At 54.7% G+C, this 19,046-nt stretch overlaps 7 protein-coding genes across 7 annotated transcripts; 3 read left to right on the forward strand and 4 right to left on the reverse strand.

Moving 5' to 3' along the window:
* Positions 1–260: 260 nt before the first annotated feature.
* On the reverse strand, positions 261–1,564 carry DSM5745_05798 (ketopantoate reductase family protein; the record flags this gene model as incomplete). The annotated part of the gene is made up of 4 exons (XM_026747814.1): positions 261–842; positions 955–1,208; positions 1,267–1,469; positions 1,518–1,564. 4 exons carry the CDS (start codon positions 1,562–1,564, stop codon positions 261–263), a joined length of 1,086 nt encoding a protein of 361 aa, XP_026603646.1.
* Positions 1,565–1,740: 176 nt separating this feature from the next.
* Positions 1,741–3,115, reverse strand: DSM5745_05799 (uncharacterized protein; the record flags this gene model as incomplete). The annotated part of the gene is made up of 4 exons (XM_026747815.1): positions 1,741–2,165; positions 2,238–2,657; positions 2,727–2,874; positions 2,945–3,115. The coding sequence occupies 4 exons, from the start codon at positions 3,113–3,115 to the stop codon at positions 1,741–1,743; spliced, it is 1,164 nt and encodes a 387-aa protein (XP_026603647.1).
* Positions 3,116–4,662: 1,547 nt separating this feature from the next.
* DSM5745_05800 (uncharacterized protein) lies at positions 4,663–6,255 on the reverse strand (the record flags this gene model as incomplete). The annotated part of the gene is made up of 2 exons (XM_026747816.1): positions 4,663–5,739; positions 5,845–6,255. The coding sequence occupies 2 exons, from the start codon at positions 6,253–6,255 to the stop codon at positions 4,663–4,665; spliced, it is 1,488 nt and encodes a 495-aa protein (XP_026603648.1).
* Positions 6,256–7,732: 1,477 nt separating this feature from the next.
* On the forward strand, positions 7,733–8,590 carry DSM5745_05801 (SDR family oxidoreductase; the record flags this gene model as incomplete). The annotated part of the gene is made up of 1 exon (XM_026747817.1): positions 7,733–8,590. The coding sequence occupies one exon, from the start codon at positions 7,733–7,735 to the stop codon at positions 8,588–8,590; it is 858 nt and encodes a 285-aa protein (XP_026603649.1).
* Positions 8,591–9,276: 686 nt separating this feature from the next.
* Positions 9,277–10,852, forward strand: DSM5745_05802 (uncharacterized protein; the record flags this gene model as incomplete). Its single annotated transcript, XM_026747818.1, has 4 exons — positions 9,277–9,387; positions 9,440–9,548; positions 9,622–9,780; positions 9,831–10,852. 4 exons carry the CDS (start codon positions 9,277–9,279, stop codon positions 10,850–10,852), a joined length of 1,401 nt encoding a protein of 466 aa, XP_026603650.1.
* Positions 10,853–11,866: 1,014 nt separating this feature from the next.
* On the forward strand, positions 11,867–12,791 carry DSM5745_05803 (uncharacterized protein; the record flags this gene model as incomplete). The annotated part of the gene is made up of 2 exons (XM_026747819.1): positions 11,867–12,079; positions 12,135–12,791. The coding sequence occupies 2 exons, from the start codon at positions 11,867–11,869 to the stop codon at positions 12,789–12,791; spliced, it is 870 nt and encodes a 289-aa protein (XP_026603651.1).
* A 481-nt stretch (positions 12,792–13,272) lies between these two features.
* DSM5745_05804 (DUF3433 domain-containing protein) lies at positions 13,273–17,275 on the reverse strand (the record flags this gene model as incomplete). Its single annotated transcript, XM_026747820.1, has 3 exons — positions 13,273–15,287; positions 15,333–17,168; positions 17,224–17,275. 3 exons carry the CDS (start codon positions 17,273–17,275, stop codon positions 13,273–13,275), a joined length of 3,903 nt encoding a protein of 1,300 aa, XP_026603652.1.
* Positions 17,276–19,046: the final 1,771 nt, after the last annotated feature.

The raw sequence follows: 19,046 nt of genomic DNA on the forward strand, positions 1-19,046 counted from the left end.
GACATATCTGGCCGCACTGTTTCTAAAGAAGAAGCCGATGAAAACAGCAACGAATTCGTGCCTCTTTTGGGGCTTTGCGGTATACAGGGGCGGGGGCATCGTTCTGCAACATACCCTATTTGCATGCCGTTGGTATCAACCATGGATCCATCTCCTAAGGACACCGCTACTAAAGGCTTCCACTAAGTACCTACCATCCTATGGTAGGTTAATGCTGGATTGCACCACGGAAGTATGCGAAGCCTACTAGGTAAGAAGCCCTACTTCCCCCCCTCAGCCCGCTGTATCCGCCCATTCACAGCCCTAAGCAACACATAAAGCCCCTCCAGACACGGCGTATCAACCCCCAATTCCCGTCCCCTCTTCACCGGCACGCCCAGAATAACCTCAATCTCCATCTCCCTCCCCGCCTCCCGATCCGCCTGCATGCTCGTCCTGAGCTCGCCCAGCCCCCGTGCCTTGGCAATAAGACCATCCGCCAGTCCATCCTTCACATGCACACCGCAAGCCCTCGCAACGGCAATAACCTCACCCATCAGCCGGCGCGTGTAGGGGATCGCATCGGGCGACGACGCCAGCCAGCAATTCACGTCCTGGTCTGTGAGCGTTGTGATGGCATTCCACGCGACGTTCCAAATGACCTTTTCCCAGCGCCGCGGCTGGATATCCTCAAATACAGAGAGATGTGTCCCGCCAGCTGTTAAAAGGGACGCGAACGCGTTCAGGCGCGATTCCTCCAGCGCGCGATCGAGCGTGCCGTTCGCGAACAGCCCGAGCTCTGTGTGCTCGGAGCCCGTGTGGACTACTACCCCCGGAGACGGCTGGGAGGCGCCGACCCAGACCTGCGTGCGTTGCTGGCATTAGTCCCCGCATCTAGACATAGAGAATATAGATTGGATCACGGATGGAGGGCTTCATGCGGCCGGGGGGACATGGACATGGACATGGACATACAACGCCCGAAATAATGGTGACGCCGGCCCACCTCTCCCGAAACGGGTCCTCGTTGCCGACGCCGTTCTGCAGGATCACGATCGTGCTTTTCTCGCTGATCGCTGGGTCGAGCGGGAGGATGGCGCCGTGGGGGTCGATGGCTTTGTGCGCGCAGACGATGTAGTCGTAGTGCGAGGAGGATTCGGAGGGGGTGCGGAGTACTGCACGCACGTCAGTGTTTGCGCGTGCTTTCTGGGGGTGCTGGAGCGCATCGACTATCGCCGTTGATGTATGCATGGATGTAGTGCTATAGATGGAGGAGGGATGACGCACCGCGGTCCGGACGGAATGTATGCTTTCCGTGGTTCTTGCTGTCGATTGTGATGCCCTGGCTTTCATTAATGGGGATTCTCTGTAATGCGGTGGAGTAGAAGAGAGGTACATTTTTAACGACGGCGTCATAGTTCGAGCGCGCGACGACGGTCAATTTGACGCGGTCGCAGCGGTGCAGGATGAAGGCGTAGAAGGAGCCGATGCTGCAGGAGTTAGCCAGCAGGGTCAATATGATACGGGAAGGCACGTACGCTCCGAGGCCGTAGAGAAGGACATTAACCTGCTCTGAGTCTGCCATTGCGAGGTTGCAGGATGCATGATAAAAATGAGGGAGTGACGTTTAAATCCATGGGAAAGAGTGCGGGGATCTCGGTAGGAGAAGCCCCGAGGCCATCAAAGTAAACATATAGTCATCCAGTCATGATTTAGTAGGTATAGTACACGGACCCGAAAGAAAAAGAAGAGGAAAGAGAATCATCTCAAATTCGGCGCCACAACGCTCTTCATCTCCCTGGCCCGCTTGCCCTCCTCCTCCTCATCACTCTCCACAATCACCTCCCTCGTCTGCCAGATCCCCAGCTGCGACGAATGGCTGCGCTGACTGCCCGCCTCGACATCAAAGCCCAGCCCGACCACCAATCCGGCATCGCGATGCGTAACCGTCTCGACCTGCGTCTCCTGCAGCAGTTCCGTGTCCGTGAGATACCGCTTCGCCCGCGGCGTCGAGGACAGCTTGAACCCGGACCCGAAGGAGGAGGACTTCGATCTGGATCGATGCGAGGAGGCGCGGGACTCAAACGCCCGTTTGAAGAACGGGCGGAGGGTCGGGATGCACGCGGCCACGATCACGACGTTCTGCTCGATCAGGCCCCAGATGACGAGGGGGGTGACGTTGTACACTGCGGACATTACATTAGCCACGCCATCTATATCTTCTCGGAGAAGTGACAAGCCGGGGACAGGAGACATACACGGGTCCAGCCGATCCGTAAACAGCGGCAAATACGTCGCTTTGACAATCGTGACAATCGCACTGAGCAGCGTGAGCCCCATCATAACGCACACGCCGACCTTGGTGGACCGGCGCATCTTCAGCTTCCAGAACACGCGGATCGGCACGATCGCTAGGATGATGTCCGTCATGGTCGTGTACGCGCTGACCCAGTAGCTGAAGTCGTAGAAGATGCGCTCGTCCCAGCAGGTTGCGTCGATCGTGTGGTCCCATAGTGCGGATGTGGGTCTGCATTGCAGGAAGATGAGGAAGATGGAGACCATGGCGAAGACGACTTGCATGATGGACATGCCGAGGAGGAGGCGCGAGCGCAGGGGGTTTGGGTCCAGCAGGTTGTTTATCAGGATTGCGATGGAGATGTTGGGGAAGGAGAAGGAGCCTGGCCGTGACCACTGCTTTTAGTGCCTAGTCCATGGGGATGGCGGTACATGGATGAGAGGAGACGAACCGATGTTAAACGGGTACCCTAGTATCTGCCACCTGGACGTCAAGCTGACCCTCTCGATCCCGTGCTCCGCGATCACCGCGGCGGTATGGCGGCCGAGTCCGAGGGTTACCGAGTACGAGACCAGCGCTGCGGCGATGATGCTGAGGGCCTGGTTGGTACTGTCAGCGTTGCCGTCATGGGGTGGATGGAACATTGGTAGATAGGCAGGGCAAACACACCAGCGAAAAGAAGATGAAGAAGTCATCCCACCCAAGCCGGTGCACCAGATGCCGCGCCGTGACCTTCAAGCCCACCGTTGCGATCGCAATCCCCGTAAAGACCCATCCGACGACGTGTACCTCTGCCTGCCGGTTCTGGGTGAAGTCGACGTCGGTGGTTATGGTGGCCATGTCGGAAGCGGTGCTGGCACGGCCAGCCCAGATTGGATTGACGATGGGCTGAGGGCGGAGATATGGAGAATGACAACGGGATGCTGATTGCAGATATAATCCGGCCGACCCGACGAAAAGAAAAGTCATAGCCCAGTTTGTTGTTGCAGTCACAGCACATCAATCCGGTTCAGGCTGCCTCCTGCAGGGTCAGCCCGTGCAGTCTGCAAACAGCGCAATAGGTAATTTGTTGGCATCCATATTGCTTTTTCCAGGTGCTTGAAATTGGACCTGCTTCCTCCAGCCTTTCCTTCGACAAGCACTGGTCAACGCCACCTGCATGCCTATTACTAATACCAGAGTCACAATAATCGGCCATGGGGCATCAGGTCCAAGACATAAAGGGGTATTCTTCAAGCAGAAAAGCCCAAACATTGGAGAAGATTAGGTATTCTGTATGAGACGGTCAGTAGCTTGGTCCACATAGTGAACATTGGGCGAGGGCTCCATTGCGGGCCGTAAGCTTCCCAATCAATCGGGCCCAATCTGAAAACAGGGCTTGAAATGAGATGGAGCTGCTGGCTCCATAGTTAGTTTGCCTTTGCGCGTTTGGCCCGGAAACTCGTTGCAGCCTTGGCCCTTGGACCTCGAGGACCTTAGCCGGCAGGATCGGGATCCCTGTCTGAACTCTGAAGACCTCGATTGCGAGTCAGGGTCGGGTTATCAACTTACGACCTTACTCCGGAAATTGCCTGGCTGCCTGGCTGTTGATTTACCTTTCCTCCAGCTCTGCATGCACGCGACCGTGTCCCGTGCTGAGCGGACTTCTAACGCCGGGTGGGAATGGCCAACAAAAACTCCGCCTCTTGGGCCTCCTGCACGCCAAACTCAATCATGGGCTTGGCTGGTGACAGTTTGGCTGTATCACTTCTTTACAAACACACGGGTAACTACATACGTACTATTGACTTGATCAAAGTTGAAGGCGTTGATCCTCGCCTCCAGTCGAAGTACCCCAACCTTCCAAGATAGCTCCAAGATGGACTCATTACAGTCTGAACTATTGACACGCTTGACTACCGCCCTTTCATTCCGATCTTTCTTGCCTTTTGGCCGAGTCGATGCTGGCGACGGGACTGTCGAGTGAGTCCCTAGTTTAGTACCCCGTAGCAGGTACCTTAGGTATGGCAGCACCGTACCTCTCGGCCTAGACATTGATGGAATCAAGCTTGTACAGGGTTCCCTTGTCGTGCGAATTGGCTTAACGTTCAAGTTCCGGGGGTATGCTGGAACGATCTCATTACATGGATACTGCATCCCGAAAACCGACAGGTACTTTTGTACAGTGTGCACCTCCAGCTTCATCTTATCACCAATCACCCTAGTTTAGGTAGAGCTGGGCTTTACAGAGCACGAAACCCAAGCAAGCAATAATACACGCAATCAAAACCAGTAAAGCAGACTCCAACCCAACCCATCCATCTACCCCCTGCACCCTCAAAACCACCAACCCCCCCGGCCTACACCACACCTATCCCAAACTATCCAACCAACCTAGGTAGGTACGCTCACACCAACTCCGCCTCAATCACCCTCTCCGCAACGCCCGGAAACGCCCAAACGCACACAATCCTCAGCCCAACAGCGCCAAGTATCCGCGCCCACTCGAGCTCCGTGCGCTCGCGCACCGCGAAATGCGCCAGCATCATCAGATCCATGCTCGTCGCCGCCAGCGTGGGCTTCTCCTCGCTGAGCACGATCTCGTTCACCAGGACGCGCGAGTACCCCCTCTTCAGCGCGGGGACAAGGTTCCGTAGGATCCTGATGCTGTCTTCGTCGCTCCAGTCGTGCAGGATTGAGTGCAGACTGTATGCGCGCGCGTGGAGGATAGGCTGGGGCGTGAAGAAGTCATGCGCGAGGGCTGTGAAGGGGAGTTGCTGGTCTGGATTGCTGTTGCTGTTGCTGTTGCTGTTGCTGTTGCTGTTGCTTGTGGAGAGAACGCCCGCAATGACGGCCTCGCGATCCTGCAAGACGATTCTCCCCGGGTGGTCCGCGTGCGCAGCCGCAAAGCCCAGCACGTCGTGCCCGCGCCCGCCGCCCACATCAACGAGGAGCACGTCCGAGATCGCGGGATCAAATCCCGCGATCAGGCGCTCAGACACGGGATAAAACCCACTCTCATACCAGTTCCTCTTCCCCGCGCGATACGCACTCATGAAGGAATCGAAGTGCGTCTGATTCGGCGGGTTCGCGACCAGCCACTCGAAGAAGGGGAGTGGTGAGGCGTGCGCGTCCTGGAAGGGTCCGTCTAAGCTCCCCAGTTCTGGAGAGGTATACGCGCGGCTCTTGAAGTGGGCTGGGAAGTTATTAAAGGATGGCCGGGCCGTATCGTAGCAGAAGGATATGCTGTGCTGGTAGTTTTCTTCCGCGAGGCCGTTTGAGAGCGGTGTTGGGCGGAACGTCCCGTTTCTGAAGGCGAGGAGGTGCATTGCGACCAGGTGGCGCGCTAGACGGGAGAGCAGGGGCACGTCGATTCCCGTTTTCTGGGAGAGGGAGTGTGGTGTCAGGCCGTGTGGCCCGGCGGCGCGGAGGTGCTGGAAGAGGTGCGTGTCGACGGCTATGCGGATGATGGCGGATTGGGCGGGCTGGATGGGCAAAGCTTGTTAGTGGTATACGGCCTTTTGGGAAGGGGGGTAGACGGAAGGATTGCATATTGATATTGATGGACCTGCAGGGCAGGGCAGACTCACCTCCGCCCAGAATGTGCGCTGCAGGAACTCGGACGGGATCTCGAGCTGTGTCACCAGGGCGCGGCCAAGCTCGATTAGGGCTTCGCGGGAACCGGCTTCATTCCGCTCGTAGGCTTTGCCGGCGGACGCCAGGGATTCAAGGATGGAAGTGACGGGGGTGGCTATTGTTGCTTGACGGTCGATCAGGGCTTCGCGGGAGCCGCCTTCATCCTGCTCGTAGGCTTTTCCGGTGGAAACCAAGGGCTCGAGAATGGAAGTGACGGGGGTAGCTATTCTTGCTTGACAAGGATTGAATATAGGGGAATCAGGATTGGTATACAGGATAGGATAGCAGGAGGCGGCTTCATTCTGCTCGCAGGCTTTGCCGGCGGACTCGAGGGCTTCGAAGATGAATGTGACGGGGGTGGCCATTGTTGCTCGACAAGGATGAGATGTAGGGGAATCGGCACGGACAGCAGGAAAGATGCTGGAGCCACTGCCAGTGTCACAAGTCCAAGGTTAAGAAGTCGCACAAAGAAGCTGATCTGCATGATAAGGAGCAGGACTTTTGGGGATACTCCGTATAATCGATGGCGTGGAGGAGATAGTCCGGTAGCTCCAACTAGGGCTATTCTGCTCTCTGTTGTTCAACTTGTTCATCCGGAATGGTCAGGAATGAGATCAAACAAGGTTTGCCCATTACGTTCTGGATTGTTTGCCATTGATTTGTCAATTGCATACCTACTCTCATTCTCCAGTCTCATGGACGCTTTCCCCAGATCTGTCTGAACTGTAGGCCATTGCATTTGCCAGGCTTCAGCTTCAGTCCAGGCTTTAAAGTGGCCCCGCCAGCATCAATCCAGACCATCCAGGCTCAATAGCCCCGTCCATCGCCGATACTCAGGGTTATGCTCTGAGGAGTCCGGCGCCTGCCACACGGAATGTCAAAACTCCTGGTGAGCAAACAAGCCGGACCCTGAACCTGAACCTGAATCTGAGAGACTGAAAAAACGGCCGCCAGGACTAGCGGTGAAGCAGCTGCAGAGCAAACCCGACTCATGCGCTGTGGAGACTGCTGCTCTTTGCTTTTTCTCTTCACGGAATGCCGTATGCGGTGCACCATGCAGGTGTACAAAGTACAGAGCCGGAATTATCCTCGGATTTCAATTCCCTGAAGCTCAGGCTCTCGATGGAATGCCCTACATACCACGCCCAGCGAGGTTCAAATCTTGAGTAACTCTACTGTACTCCGAACTACACCTGCAGTCTAGCTACAAGCATCCATGAATCTCATCACATCAGCCAACTTGACGCCTCACAAACATCTGATTGCACCACTGCCGATTATCGATCATACGGAGTATGTGAGACTCGATAGAAATATATACTCCGCAGTCCGCATTGCTATCGCAGCCCCGGATCATAAATCCGTGATCAGGGCTTTGTCCGGCAATCCCGAGCCTCAATTCTGGTCGTCTAACATTATACCCCGCTGCCCACTCCAGCTCATCCTTCCAGATGCTGCAAGGTATCGTAGTTGTTCGAGGAAGTCCAATCGTCATCGGAATGCAGGCTGGTCATGCTTACCTAGAAGACTTACAGTTGCTGGACGGTCTCGGTCCGCCTGGAGAGCACCATGCGGGGTATACATCCAGTCCCCACGATGTGACTCACGCTAAACTGGATGACGCAAGGGCTTCTCCAAAATTGAAATGCCAGAAGAGACTCCTACCAAATAGGGTAAGAGCCTCGTAACGCCCGGGCTGGCCCCCACGTGGCGCTGACAGCGGAATTAACTGCACAAATCCCGCGCCCTTATCTCCATCGTGGAGGTATATAGAGAGCCTTCAATTCCCAACTGCAGTCCAAATACAATCCATCTATTCACCACATCCCCAATCAACACACCATGTCCCCAACCTGGTTCATCACCGGCGCATCCTCCGGCTTCGGGCTGGACCTCGCCCTCCTCGCCCTCGAATGCGGCCACAAAGTCATCGGGACGGTGCGAAACGCCTCCAAGTCCTCCACTGCTGTCACAGCAATCAAAAGCGCAGGCGGCGAAATCCTCGAGTTGGACGTCACAAAGCCCGAGATCGTACCCGGCATCGTCGAAAAAGCAAACGCCCTCTCCGGCGGCATCGACATCCTCGTCAATAACGCAGGCTACTCGCTCCTCGGCGCGGTCGAGGACATCTCCGACGCCGAAGCCCACGCGCAGCTTGAAACGAACTTCTTTGGCCCCCTGCGGTTGATCCGCGCGTTATTGCCGACGCTGCGCGCTCGCGGGGATACCACCATCGTGAACGTCAGCAGTGTTGCGGGGCAGGACGCCCAGCCAGCGTGCGGTCTGTATGCGGCGTCGAAGTTCGCGCTCGAGGGGCTGTCCGAGGCGTTGGCGCGGGAAGTCGAGCCATTTGGGATTTCTGTTTTGATTGTTGAGCCTGGTGCGTTCCGGACGAATTTTCTGTCTGCTGTGCAGAAGACGCAGGTGCCGCTTTCGGAGCCGTATATTGGTGGGCCAGTGGATGTTGTTCTGGGGAAGTTTGAGGCTGCGCAGGGGAGGCAGAGGGGGGATCCGGCCAAGGCGGTTCGGAGGGTGTTTGAGGTTGTCACTGGGACTGGGGAGGCGGGGAGTCTTAAGGGGAAGGTGCTGAGGTTACCGCTTGGTCCGGATTGCGTGGAGAGGGTTGAGGGGAAGATGGCTAGGTTGCAGGGGGACTTGGATGCTGCGAGGGGGGTGGCCATGGGGACGGATTTGGATTAGATTAGGGTATCCATGGGTATCGGTATAGACAAAGCATGGACTTCTTGGCTGAAGTCTTTACCCGCCCAGCTAGGTTGTCTATGACAGACCGATGGATAGCTGGACTAGCAGGAAGTGAAGTACTTGTCCTGGTCTACCGGATTCCGCGTCCTCAACTGATCTTCACATGTAATGGGGAGTTAGACTGCTTCTCCATAGACCAGAGCCATACATTTTAATGAGATGCTCGCTCTGACAGCACCTGAAGTCAGATATCCAATCAGCATCGGACAGTTCCAACCCTGAACAGTCCAAAAATAACAAGACCGCAGCCTTGAGGTCTAGTTGCCAGATGGTAGAAATGGGGTGCTCGTTCCCTATCAATTCCTGCGCCGCAGTGCGGCGTGTCGCTGTTGCTTTATCTTCCCCTTCCCTCTCAGCCCAAAACAACAGCTACTCCAATCGTTCTTCGCCTGTCCTTCAACCTGAGAACATAGCCTCGCCATGGAAACAGCCTTGCTGGCGCAGCGGCAAATAGGATCTGCTGATAGGCCCTCAATTTGCCGCTGCAGTATGGCAGCCTCGCAGGTGTGACAGTATGCCAGACATAAATTGCGTGAGTCCCCGCGCACTCCAATTTCCATCTTAGAATCAACAGCAAATCTGTCGGCCCTTAAACAACAGTCAATCACTTGAATCTGTTTATCATGGCTCCCACTCCGGCGTCTAGCATTCCACTCCCGAAGCCCAAGTCTGAAACCCGTGAAGCGTTTCAGAAGCGCGTGACAAGGGCGCTTCTGCGATACGCGCTGAGAAAGGTACGCACCAGGTCCAACCTCCAGATCATAGATCGCACATTAACATGAGCAGAGTGACACCAAAGTGATTATCCTCCTTGGGCATCTTCGATCTGGCAAGTCGAGCCTGTTTGAAGACCTGACCGGACAGGAGGGACATTCAGCAAACGGCATTGACCCAGGTTTGTTGGAACATTGTTCTCAAATACATACTCCTTGACCCAGATCGCTGACGAGTGCCTCCTCTGTCACCAGTGACAAAAGAGTATCACCTCGGCCACGCATACATCAACGGCGAGTTCTACCTCTTCGTCGACACCCCCGGGCTCAACGAAACCGGCGGCAACAACGCCGACATTCTTCGCGAGATAGGTCGCTTTCTTGACGCCACAAAAGACTCGGTGACATACGCTGGTGTCCTCTTCGTCCATCCAGCGACCACTCAGTTCTCCAACGACTGTCAGCGGGCCCTCGAGTCGGGTTCCTGGAGCACTTCTGTGGGCTTGAGTATTCACCCTTCATTACATTTGTCATCACACTGTGGGATGAATGTACGACAACCCGTTCAATGAACCGGCATGATGAAAATGCGACAGAGATCAAGGATAAGAAATGGGCGCCGTTCATTGAACGCGGCGCGGCGGTTTACTACCACGGCCGCGTGTACGAGGACGGGGAGCCGACGCATGAATACCTGCATATCAAAAAGAAAAAGGCAGAGAGGCGAGCTAATGCCCGCGATATGATTGGGAGACTGTATCCTAAGGATAAGGAATACACCATACCCCCTCTCATTGTGCAGGAGCTGCGCAGGCATGTCCCTCTTCCCGCTACCTCTGCCGGGAAGCATCTGCAGATGAAATACAATGAAGTCGTCATCACCAATGCACTGACATACGGTGCTGGGCGCCTTGATAGCAAAGGTCAACTTGCGCTGACAAATCCCGGCGCAATCAAGAACGCCGGCTCAGGGGGCTTTGACTGGATTAGTTCGGCCGTCTCTGCCATTATCGATGTGGTCACATTCCCGTTCAGGCTGGTAGAAGGCCTGCTGACCATGTTATGGGATCTCATCCGAGCCCTTGGCATGTTTATCGCGATCATTCGCGTGACGCCGCTTCGCCTTACAGATGACGGTGTCGAAGTCCTTGTCACGTTGCTGGGTGACCTGCCGGTTGTGGTCGGATACGGGCGTCAAAGAGGCTTTTATTGGCGAGCTCGGGATTTAACCGAAAGTGATTTGACAGAGGGAGGGGACAATGAGTTTTTAAACGAGGTTCTGAACGAGTTGCGAGGGGATGGAGGGGATGTTGACCCAGACGCGGAGTTCTCTACCGAGATGTCGGAGATAGCGACCCCTACAGAAGACGACGCCGAATCGCAGTACCGAGCTTTTGGAGAGGCCTTTGAGAAAGCTCGTTCGACGACAGAAACAAGTGCGGGTGACCAAGGCCAAGGTGGTGGCGGGGGATGCACCTTGATGTAGAGCTCAATGGCTAAACTTATAGTCTTGATTCTTCCTACTGAGTTATTGCGTTTATTGTGTTCCTTTCCGCGTTGTTTGCAAGTGGAATTTGAGCGATAATACTTGGATGATTATGCAATTCATATTCATATTTCGGTCTCATATTTTGGGATATAAATATCGAAAGATATGTGCCTTCTATGCCTGTCCTAGAGATCCAGAAAGCCCGACGCATTCTAGGCAGGCACGAACTGTCCGATAAGTTGCCCAATGTCACTGTAGGCCATTTAGCTTGCCTTATTTCCGCACGCTGAGCGGTATGGTGGATAGGTATAGTATATCTAGCAGACTTTTGATGCGAGTTGTAATGGACCTAGTCTTCATGTACCGCAGGCTTGCTTTGCCGCATGCTATCAAGGGTTGCAAGGTGTCAGGGAATGATGGACTACATACGCCTCCACACGTACCATATGCATATAATACTCTTGGTCAAGTTACGGCATCCCCTTGCTGATAATTGACAGACAATCAAGTCTCCAACCCCGACGACCTCGACGGGAGGAGGGTAAATTATCCAGGTCTCATCGACAACATCCCGGGACATCTCAGAAATAGCCGCGGTTCCTCACCGTCCGCCCACTGCATCCCGCAACCTAAATTTGCGATATGTGACCCGTCGGAGTATACCGGCACATATGGTTAGGATTAAGGTAGTGTTGGGTTGGAGGAGAGAGAGGAGCTGATCCATGCTGTTAGAGGGCACTGGGCAGGCCGCCTGAGCTACCGTAGGCTTTGGTACTTATCAAGCAGCCAAACGGATGTAAACATTGCCCATTGTGAAGAGAAGAGTTGCAGTCTTCCTCCATCCGACACCCTACCAGTCCATGGATCAATCGCCATCCCCAGGAAACACAAAAAAGTCCTCCCCATCCAGCTCCCGACCGGGACAACTGTCCGGATCCCTCTGTGAAAAATCATACCCCCGATCCACATTCCCACAGACAGCAAAATGCGCCGGGATATCCCGCTCCAAGAATGCCCGGAATCTGGCCTCGCGATTTGGCGGATGCGGATGAAAGACCAACGGCCCCGCTTGCCAGTCATCGGCTTCTCCCTCCTCCCAATGGTACGTACATGCCCGGCAGTACACCCCCGTCTCGACGATCCGTGTCTTCCGATCAAAGTACGGCAGCGCGACCGTTGCGCGGAGACGCCACTCTGCATCTTCGTCTCTCCGCCCTGCGGCCCGTTCGTGCGGCGGACGGCGCGGACGGCGCGGAGCCGGGAACGTACATTCCATCAGCTGAGTCTCCTCCCATCTGCGCAATCTGCGCTCGTACTCCCTGGCGGCGGAATGTTCGCGCTCCCTGGCGGCGCGCTGCACGGCCTCGTAGCTCCCGTGGATGCGCACCGCCAGCGCCAGGGCCTGCCCGGAGTCCGCGATCCGGGTCAGGCGGCAGGGGGGGCAATTCGACGTGGTGCGGATGAGGGGGAGGTGGGGCTGTGCGTTGATGGTGCTGATTTCCCGACGCGACAGGGCGTACCTGCAGAAGAGATCGGTCGCCAGGCTGGGCTGGTACTCGCGGCGGAGGGCGTTGCATTTGCAGCACGAGCGCGTGGGCGTGGGGAGGTACAGGGGGGGACCGAATTCGCGGCAGGTCCGGCACCAGGGGTGGCAGAACTCGGTGAAGAGGGCGCCGATGGGGAAATAGGAGGAACAGCGCGCTGCGTCCATTGCGCGGAGCGTCTCGAGGGCGTGGGTCCGGAGCAGGGCGTATGCGGGGAGGGACTCGACCAGGCAGCGAGCTCTCTTGTTGGCGAGGCGGAGCTTGTTGAGGCTGGTGTCGTCGATCCTGAGCAGGATCTCGTGCAGAAGCTCGAGGGGCAAGCGGGCCAGCAAGCCGATTGTTTTGGGCCTGCCTCTGGAGCCTTTCGAGGGCGGGGCCTTGTAGAGGGTTAGGGCTGGTGGCGGTTGATCTGGCCTGCTGTTAGGACGTACAACCCCATGTCGGGGCAGCGGTATGCTACGCCTGAAGTCATGCTAAAGCTTTAGACAAGTGCAGCAAACGTCTACAAGGCAGGTTGGGAATACTTAAAGTCATGAGAAAAGTTTGTTTCTTGCACACCACCTGGTAGCGTGGTGATAATGACTCTCAAAGTTAAGTTCATAATACGTAAGGCCCTTGTTGGTGAAAGCCTCGTTCCTAAAGGGCATCGCAATTTCCTCAGGCACATGGCCGGTAGAAATCCGGACACGGTCAGACATGATGGACAAGTTTCCTCAAGCGGAGAACTGGGTTTGTTACGCCCTGTGAACCTGTGCCTTCCGAGTAGGCAAAGACGGAAGATAGGACGATACCAAGTACGGGAACAACAACCGCGAATACCGATGCAAGATCCATTCCTATTCTCACATGTCTATTATATACAGTCAAGTCATATCACGTAGCTCGCGAGTCCTGCTCACGAGTCTCAGGCTCATTTCTTTCAGACGTCGCTGGAGCCAGAGCCAGAGCCACAGCCGGAGCCACAGCCACAGCCGGAGGTGGAGGTTCCTCCTCATAATCCGGGGGCGGGGTCTCCGGCCGCGCAATCTGACCCTCAACCCGAACCTCAGGCGGCGTTTCCCCCGGCGGCGTCTCGCGATTCTCTATTACGCTGAGTTCGATTTCCTCCGGCGGCTTCGCTGCTACAGTCGTTGTGTCAGAAGGGGGCGTCGTCTTTGTAGCGGCCACGGGCGGCTCCTCGTCAACGGCGTACCGCCACTCGTTGTCCTCGCGCAGGAACATGCGGAACGTGTATCGCTTTTTAAGGCGCTCGAGGTGCGTCTGTCGTTGCGCATTCGTCCAGCCGTAGGTGCCGTCGAAGTCGTGGATCATGTGGCTGTTGGCGATCCATGGGATGATTGAGCCGATGGATCGGGGAATTCGAGGTCCTTTGAATCTACCGCGCCGGGTGCCGAAGACAATCAGGACTACGATGGTGTCGAGACCGATGATCGTCATGGCAATGACCAACGAGGATACCGATGGCTCCATCCGCCAGGCACTCCATATAACGGTGGCATTCTCGGCCACAATGGGTTCGTCGAGGGGCAAGAGATAAATCTCCCTCCAGAGGGAAAAGTATGTGCTGTAGACCCATTGATATACAGTCTGCGAGAGGTTCATCAACCGGTCGGGATCGAGGCGCGTGATGGGCGTGATGTCTCGCTTGTACAGGAGAGCAACCAGGAAACCAGCCCAGTCGTAAGACGAGACGTAGTTTGAGCTTGTATCGTTCGACGCGCCGTAGAAGCTCTGTGGGATGGCGGCAAAGACCTTGTTGAACTGCCCCAGACTGATCGTCGCGTTGTCGTACATGTTGCCGGATGTTATCGTGCTGTCCGGGACCTGCCAGTGTTCGAGGATCTGACCTTTATGGTCAAATACAATTGAAAAGTTCTGGAGCAAGAGGTCCGGTTCGCAGTGCAGGGCAACCGTGTTGTTGTTGGTGATACCGGACGCTGCGGTGTAATTCCATCGGCCCACAACAAGCACCGTCGACGTCTGGCAAATGTCCGTCTCTTCCTTCGCGATCGGCGAGAAGAAGTTGATCGACAGGGCATATCTATCGTTTGGATCATGGGGCGGGGTCATTTTGACCCAGCACTCGCGCTCCGGCTCTCGGGTCGGGTGGTAGGTCCAGTACGGGCCATCGTCTCGCCAAACCAGATTATCCGGAATGGACAGAATTCGGCAGTCAAGATCTGCCCCGACGCCCAAAGTCGTTGCGCTGTAGGTCGAGTCCTGGTCGGGGTCGCGAATTTCAATGGGAGCAAAGGAGTGGTTTGAGCTAGTCCAGGAAAGCAACGGCACCCCACTGGTGATGCTTGTTTGGATCAAGTCATACTCAGTAAAGTCGGCGGCAAAGTCGTTCTGGCGGAACACGGAATGGCTGTAATTTGCGTAGAGGGTGTCGGTCCCCGTAGCTGATTCGGTAAGCTGCTGCGTGAACAGCCCACCTGCAACTGTGGTGAGCACGGTATTGGCGATGCAGGCGATTGAGATCAGACCCAGGAGGACATGCCGGTTCTTGGCGGCTTTCGGTAAGACGGTCCACGGATTCTGGCATGAGTAGTTCATGGTCAATGACGTGCTTACACTTGCCATACCACGTTGAAGGTGAACCCAGGGTTCAAGAACGCTCAAGTTCCGATGAATTGATGTACAGAGCGCGCCAACCGCTGAGGCCACAACGGACGGAAGGAACGACAAAACCACTTGGAGGAAACTCGAGCTCGACTGATTGAGATGTTGGAAGCCGCCCTGCTTGGCGAAGGTCGAGATGACAAGGCTCATCAAAACGATGACTGCGGCGAGGAGCAGAAATTCAAGGATAAAGATTGGGATGACGAGGAAATGAGGCCGAGGGTCCGCCCGTACTCGCGTTTGTTCGTCTAAGCGTACCGGGTTGCCTAGACGGGTTAGAACGGAACTTCCAAACAAGGAAAGGTACTCACCATCATGCGTGACAATCTCGAGGCGGCTTCCGAGAGGGCTGTGGTACCATTGCAGCCTACAATCTCGGAATAGACGACGAAGTTGGCGTGTCGAGAACTGATGGAAGCCGGCACGCGGGTCGGCGAGAACATTACTGAATCCAAACACATCAGTCAACATACTGCACATCGCGCCGATGGAGCCCGGATCGCTCTGGAGGATATTTGGCCGCTTGTGGTAATATCGTAGCAGGATGAGGGTGAGAATGGTGCCAATTCCTAAGACAGTCTCTGCGCAACGGGCAACGGCCGCGACTATCGCGAGCGAAACCTGGCCTGTCGAACGAAGCGCAGCTGTTGTGGTAGGCGAGACATCGGGATTGAACAAGCGACTCATTGTAAGAATAAACGTTTGCTTGACCCCTCTTGTAACTTTGGCCGTCAATTCGTCCGAGCTCATGGTCTTGGACGAGTCGAGTACTAGGATGGGTTCAGTGTCGCCGACATACTGACTGATTACGGGCAATTCTGTCAGCGTTCGCTCTCCGGTAGTCTCATTTGTCGTGATGAAGAGCATGTCGCTGGTATACAGGGCTCGATGTGCTAGGAAGCTCTGGAACGAGTCAATGTTGAACTCTTCCTGCGTGAGTTCCTGCGTGGTCCCGTTGAAGATTTTAGCGTTCGTGATCGAGCTGTTTGCGTGCATGGTGATCTCCGCTTCGCCTTTGAAGTACTCGATGTTGCAAGCAAACATGGTGGCCGACGATGTCAGCTCGTCGCCCACACTGCTAATGGCATTTTCACCAAAAGACGAGGAATTGACGGATAGTAGAACACCGTAAAGATCAATCGAATCACAGCCGTCGGGTACGAAGGCTCTTTCTGCGCCAGTGAACGGTGTATCAGACCACGTCGGTTCCCAATATCGGACCTGCAAGAAATCGACGTTCGGAAAGAGCACGTTGTCGTAGGAAAAATCCAATGTACATTTCTCGCCCAGGCCAGTAATCGGTACGTTTTGTACATCCCAATATAGCCAGGACTCCGTCTCGTTGTGGCTAACAGAAAAGTTGCTGGTAAACAAATCCTGACAGTCCAGCTCGGTCCAGTAAATTGTCTGATTGAGCGACCAAACGGTTGTCTCTCGCCGGTCATCCGTGGGAATCTGGACCGGTCCAACGGCAAACTGCCCCGAGCGGGTCTGTTGAAGGCCGGTACTGTCGGTAAAGTAGGCTTCGAAGTTGCTGCTTTCGCTATTCTCCTGGGCCGCGAACCAGCGAGCCTGTGTCGATAAGTCCACCAACTTGGACCACGTTTTCATCTTTTCATCCGAGATGGTTGTGACTTCCCGTAATTCGAGGAGAGAACTTTGCAACGCCGGATGAAATATGCGAATAAGGAGCGTAACCAGCGAAACCGAAAGTACCAGCCAATGCCGCCGTTTCGCAGACGCTATCGGTGTGATGAAGCTCTGTCCGAAGTTGTAGTTGATGAACAGGACGGTGGCCGGACAGCCTTCCGGCCGAGCCATCTGGAAGTACGGCTCCAAACGCAGTACATCGAAATCGATAAAGGACCATAGTGTAGCAAGCACGAGAGCGACGATAACGGGGATGTAGTTGTAGGCAAACGATTCGAAGTTGGTGAGATCGTCGGTATCCTCGAAAAAGCGAAGTCCGCCGGTCCGTTCGCTATACTGACTCAAGGCTTCGAGGATTATCAACAGGAATAACATAAGACACGCGATGAGGGTGAGGTAGGTGGGACGTAGGGGGATCGGGCGCCATCCGGTCGGGTGAGTCGGTCGGGCGTGCGCATTTGGAGGAGAGCCGGGCTGGCGAGCAGCCCAGTAGCGGTCTAGGACGACAAACCGTTAGCGGATGTGACAAGTATGAAAAAGGTTCTATCGCACCTTTGATGCGTAAGTATACATTGTACAGGTTGAGTGGCCGGCCTCCAGACATGGTCTGGTCGCATGCTCCGCCGGGCTCCAGCAGCGATAACACCACCCCCAGGATTCACTCCGGTGTCAGATTCAGGAACGACGCTATCATGATAATTCCTGGCAAGTCGATGGTGGCAAGTCCCGCATGACGACTTTGCAATGGGGATCCGGATGAGAGGAGCGCACCAGGCGATGAGGAGGGGTTGGCGAAGCAAGGTTGAAGGGATGAGACACTGAGGACGAGCGTCAGCGGTCGAGTCTTTCAATCGTGGCTCAGCCGGCAGACGCCTCAGGCGCCAAGGCAAACAGGGACTGCCGCGCCTCGCCACTGGTTCCAGCGGTGGGGCGTCAAGCCGATCCTTGCCGTCTTCGAAGCCACTTACCCCGCACAGCCACTTTCATTGGAGAGTCCGAGAGGGATACGTCTGCTGACCAATTAGGAGGAAGATGACGCAGCGGTTATTACAGCAGTCGCGTACGTATGTTACACAGGCCTTGGCATTGACAGCTTGGCAGTGCGTAATATTGGTACCGGGTGGTATCGCAGCCGTTGCTCACAATCAGACCCTGCAGGACAGCATCAATGTGGCTCACACATCGCCAGTGTACTCTTTGATGGCAACCCTCTAGATGTTGATATGCATGTCTTAAGAAACAGGCACTACACTAAGACAAACTGTCCTTGTATGGCTTTGGGCCTCTAACAACCCAGTTACTTCATGGTACTTTGTATTCGTCGAAATATATATTCTGGTTCAAAGTAGCTGTGGCGTACCAAGCATTTCTCTCAACCACGTTTTACTACCGCAGTAATAACTAAAGGAATTCCAAGGGTTCTACCTATCAGCTCATTGTTGCCATCTTGTTATATCTTATATTAATAGCCAAATATGCCCATTGCTGGCTTCGCTCGCCCCGATAAACTACGTGACAATAATGGGCCAAGAACCGTGTGTAAAAAGATAATATCAAAGATTAACTCTCAGATAGTATGACTAGTTACTTTGTAATGGCCAGGATAATTGGTGATGTCCTAGAAATTTATTTGTTGTTGGTTAGATAAAGCTCGGGGATAAGAGGTAGAAACAGACCATGAGCCCTAATAGACCAACTTACGAAACAATGAGTAGAAGCAACCTTGATTAGGCAAGAACCGTAACTATGCCAACTCATCGTCTTTTCGAGGCCTTTGACATTGAAAGCAAATGATCCTCTATGGCAGAACACTTAGATTAGACTCGCTCCGCGTCTAGGATTGCTACCTAGGTAAGGTCAAGCTTGGAATCAATGGTTTATGCTACAAAATAAGCCAGACTAGGGTATATACAGTTCATCTATATTACTCATACTCCTAGATACTCAACCCTAGCCACCAAGCTACGGATAATTGGAACATGCGGTCGAAAATTCCAGAGCACGTCAACAGATCATGTAGCTGGACAATTCCACAAGCAGGAAAACCAGATGAGACGCGACAGGTACTGGCGATCACCCGAAATCCAGCCATGACACCATTCACCAAAAGAGCTTACCATCGCGAACCTTGGAACCTGGCAGCGAGCCTCAAAAACGATCCGCGCCCAATGTTTTCGGCATGCGGGCTTGCCACGCGGGACAACATACGCATCTGTCAATATACCCGCGTCGATCATCAACGTGATGGCTGTTCGCCATGGTCCTGCTGAGATTAGACTATTTACTCTATGCCAGACGGGCTTGAGACATTTAGTGATGTCCTGATGATGGGGTGGTTATTGTCTACCATTTTCCGTTTCCGCTTCAACTTCCAA

This window comes from Aspergillus mulundensis (genome assembly GCF_003369625.1).
Source record: "Aspergillus mulundensis strain DSM 5745 chromosome Unknown scaffold_5, whole genome shotgun sequence".
NCBI lineage: Eukaryota > Fungi > Ascomycota > Eurotiomycetes > Eurotiales > Aspergillaceae > Aspergillus > Aspergillus mulundensis.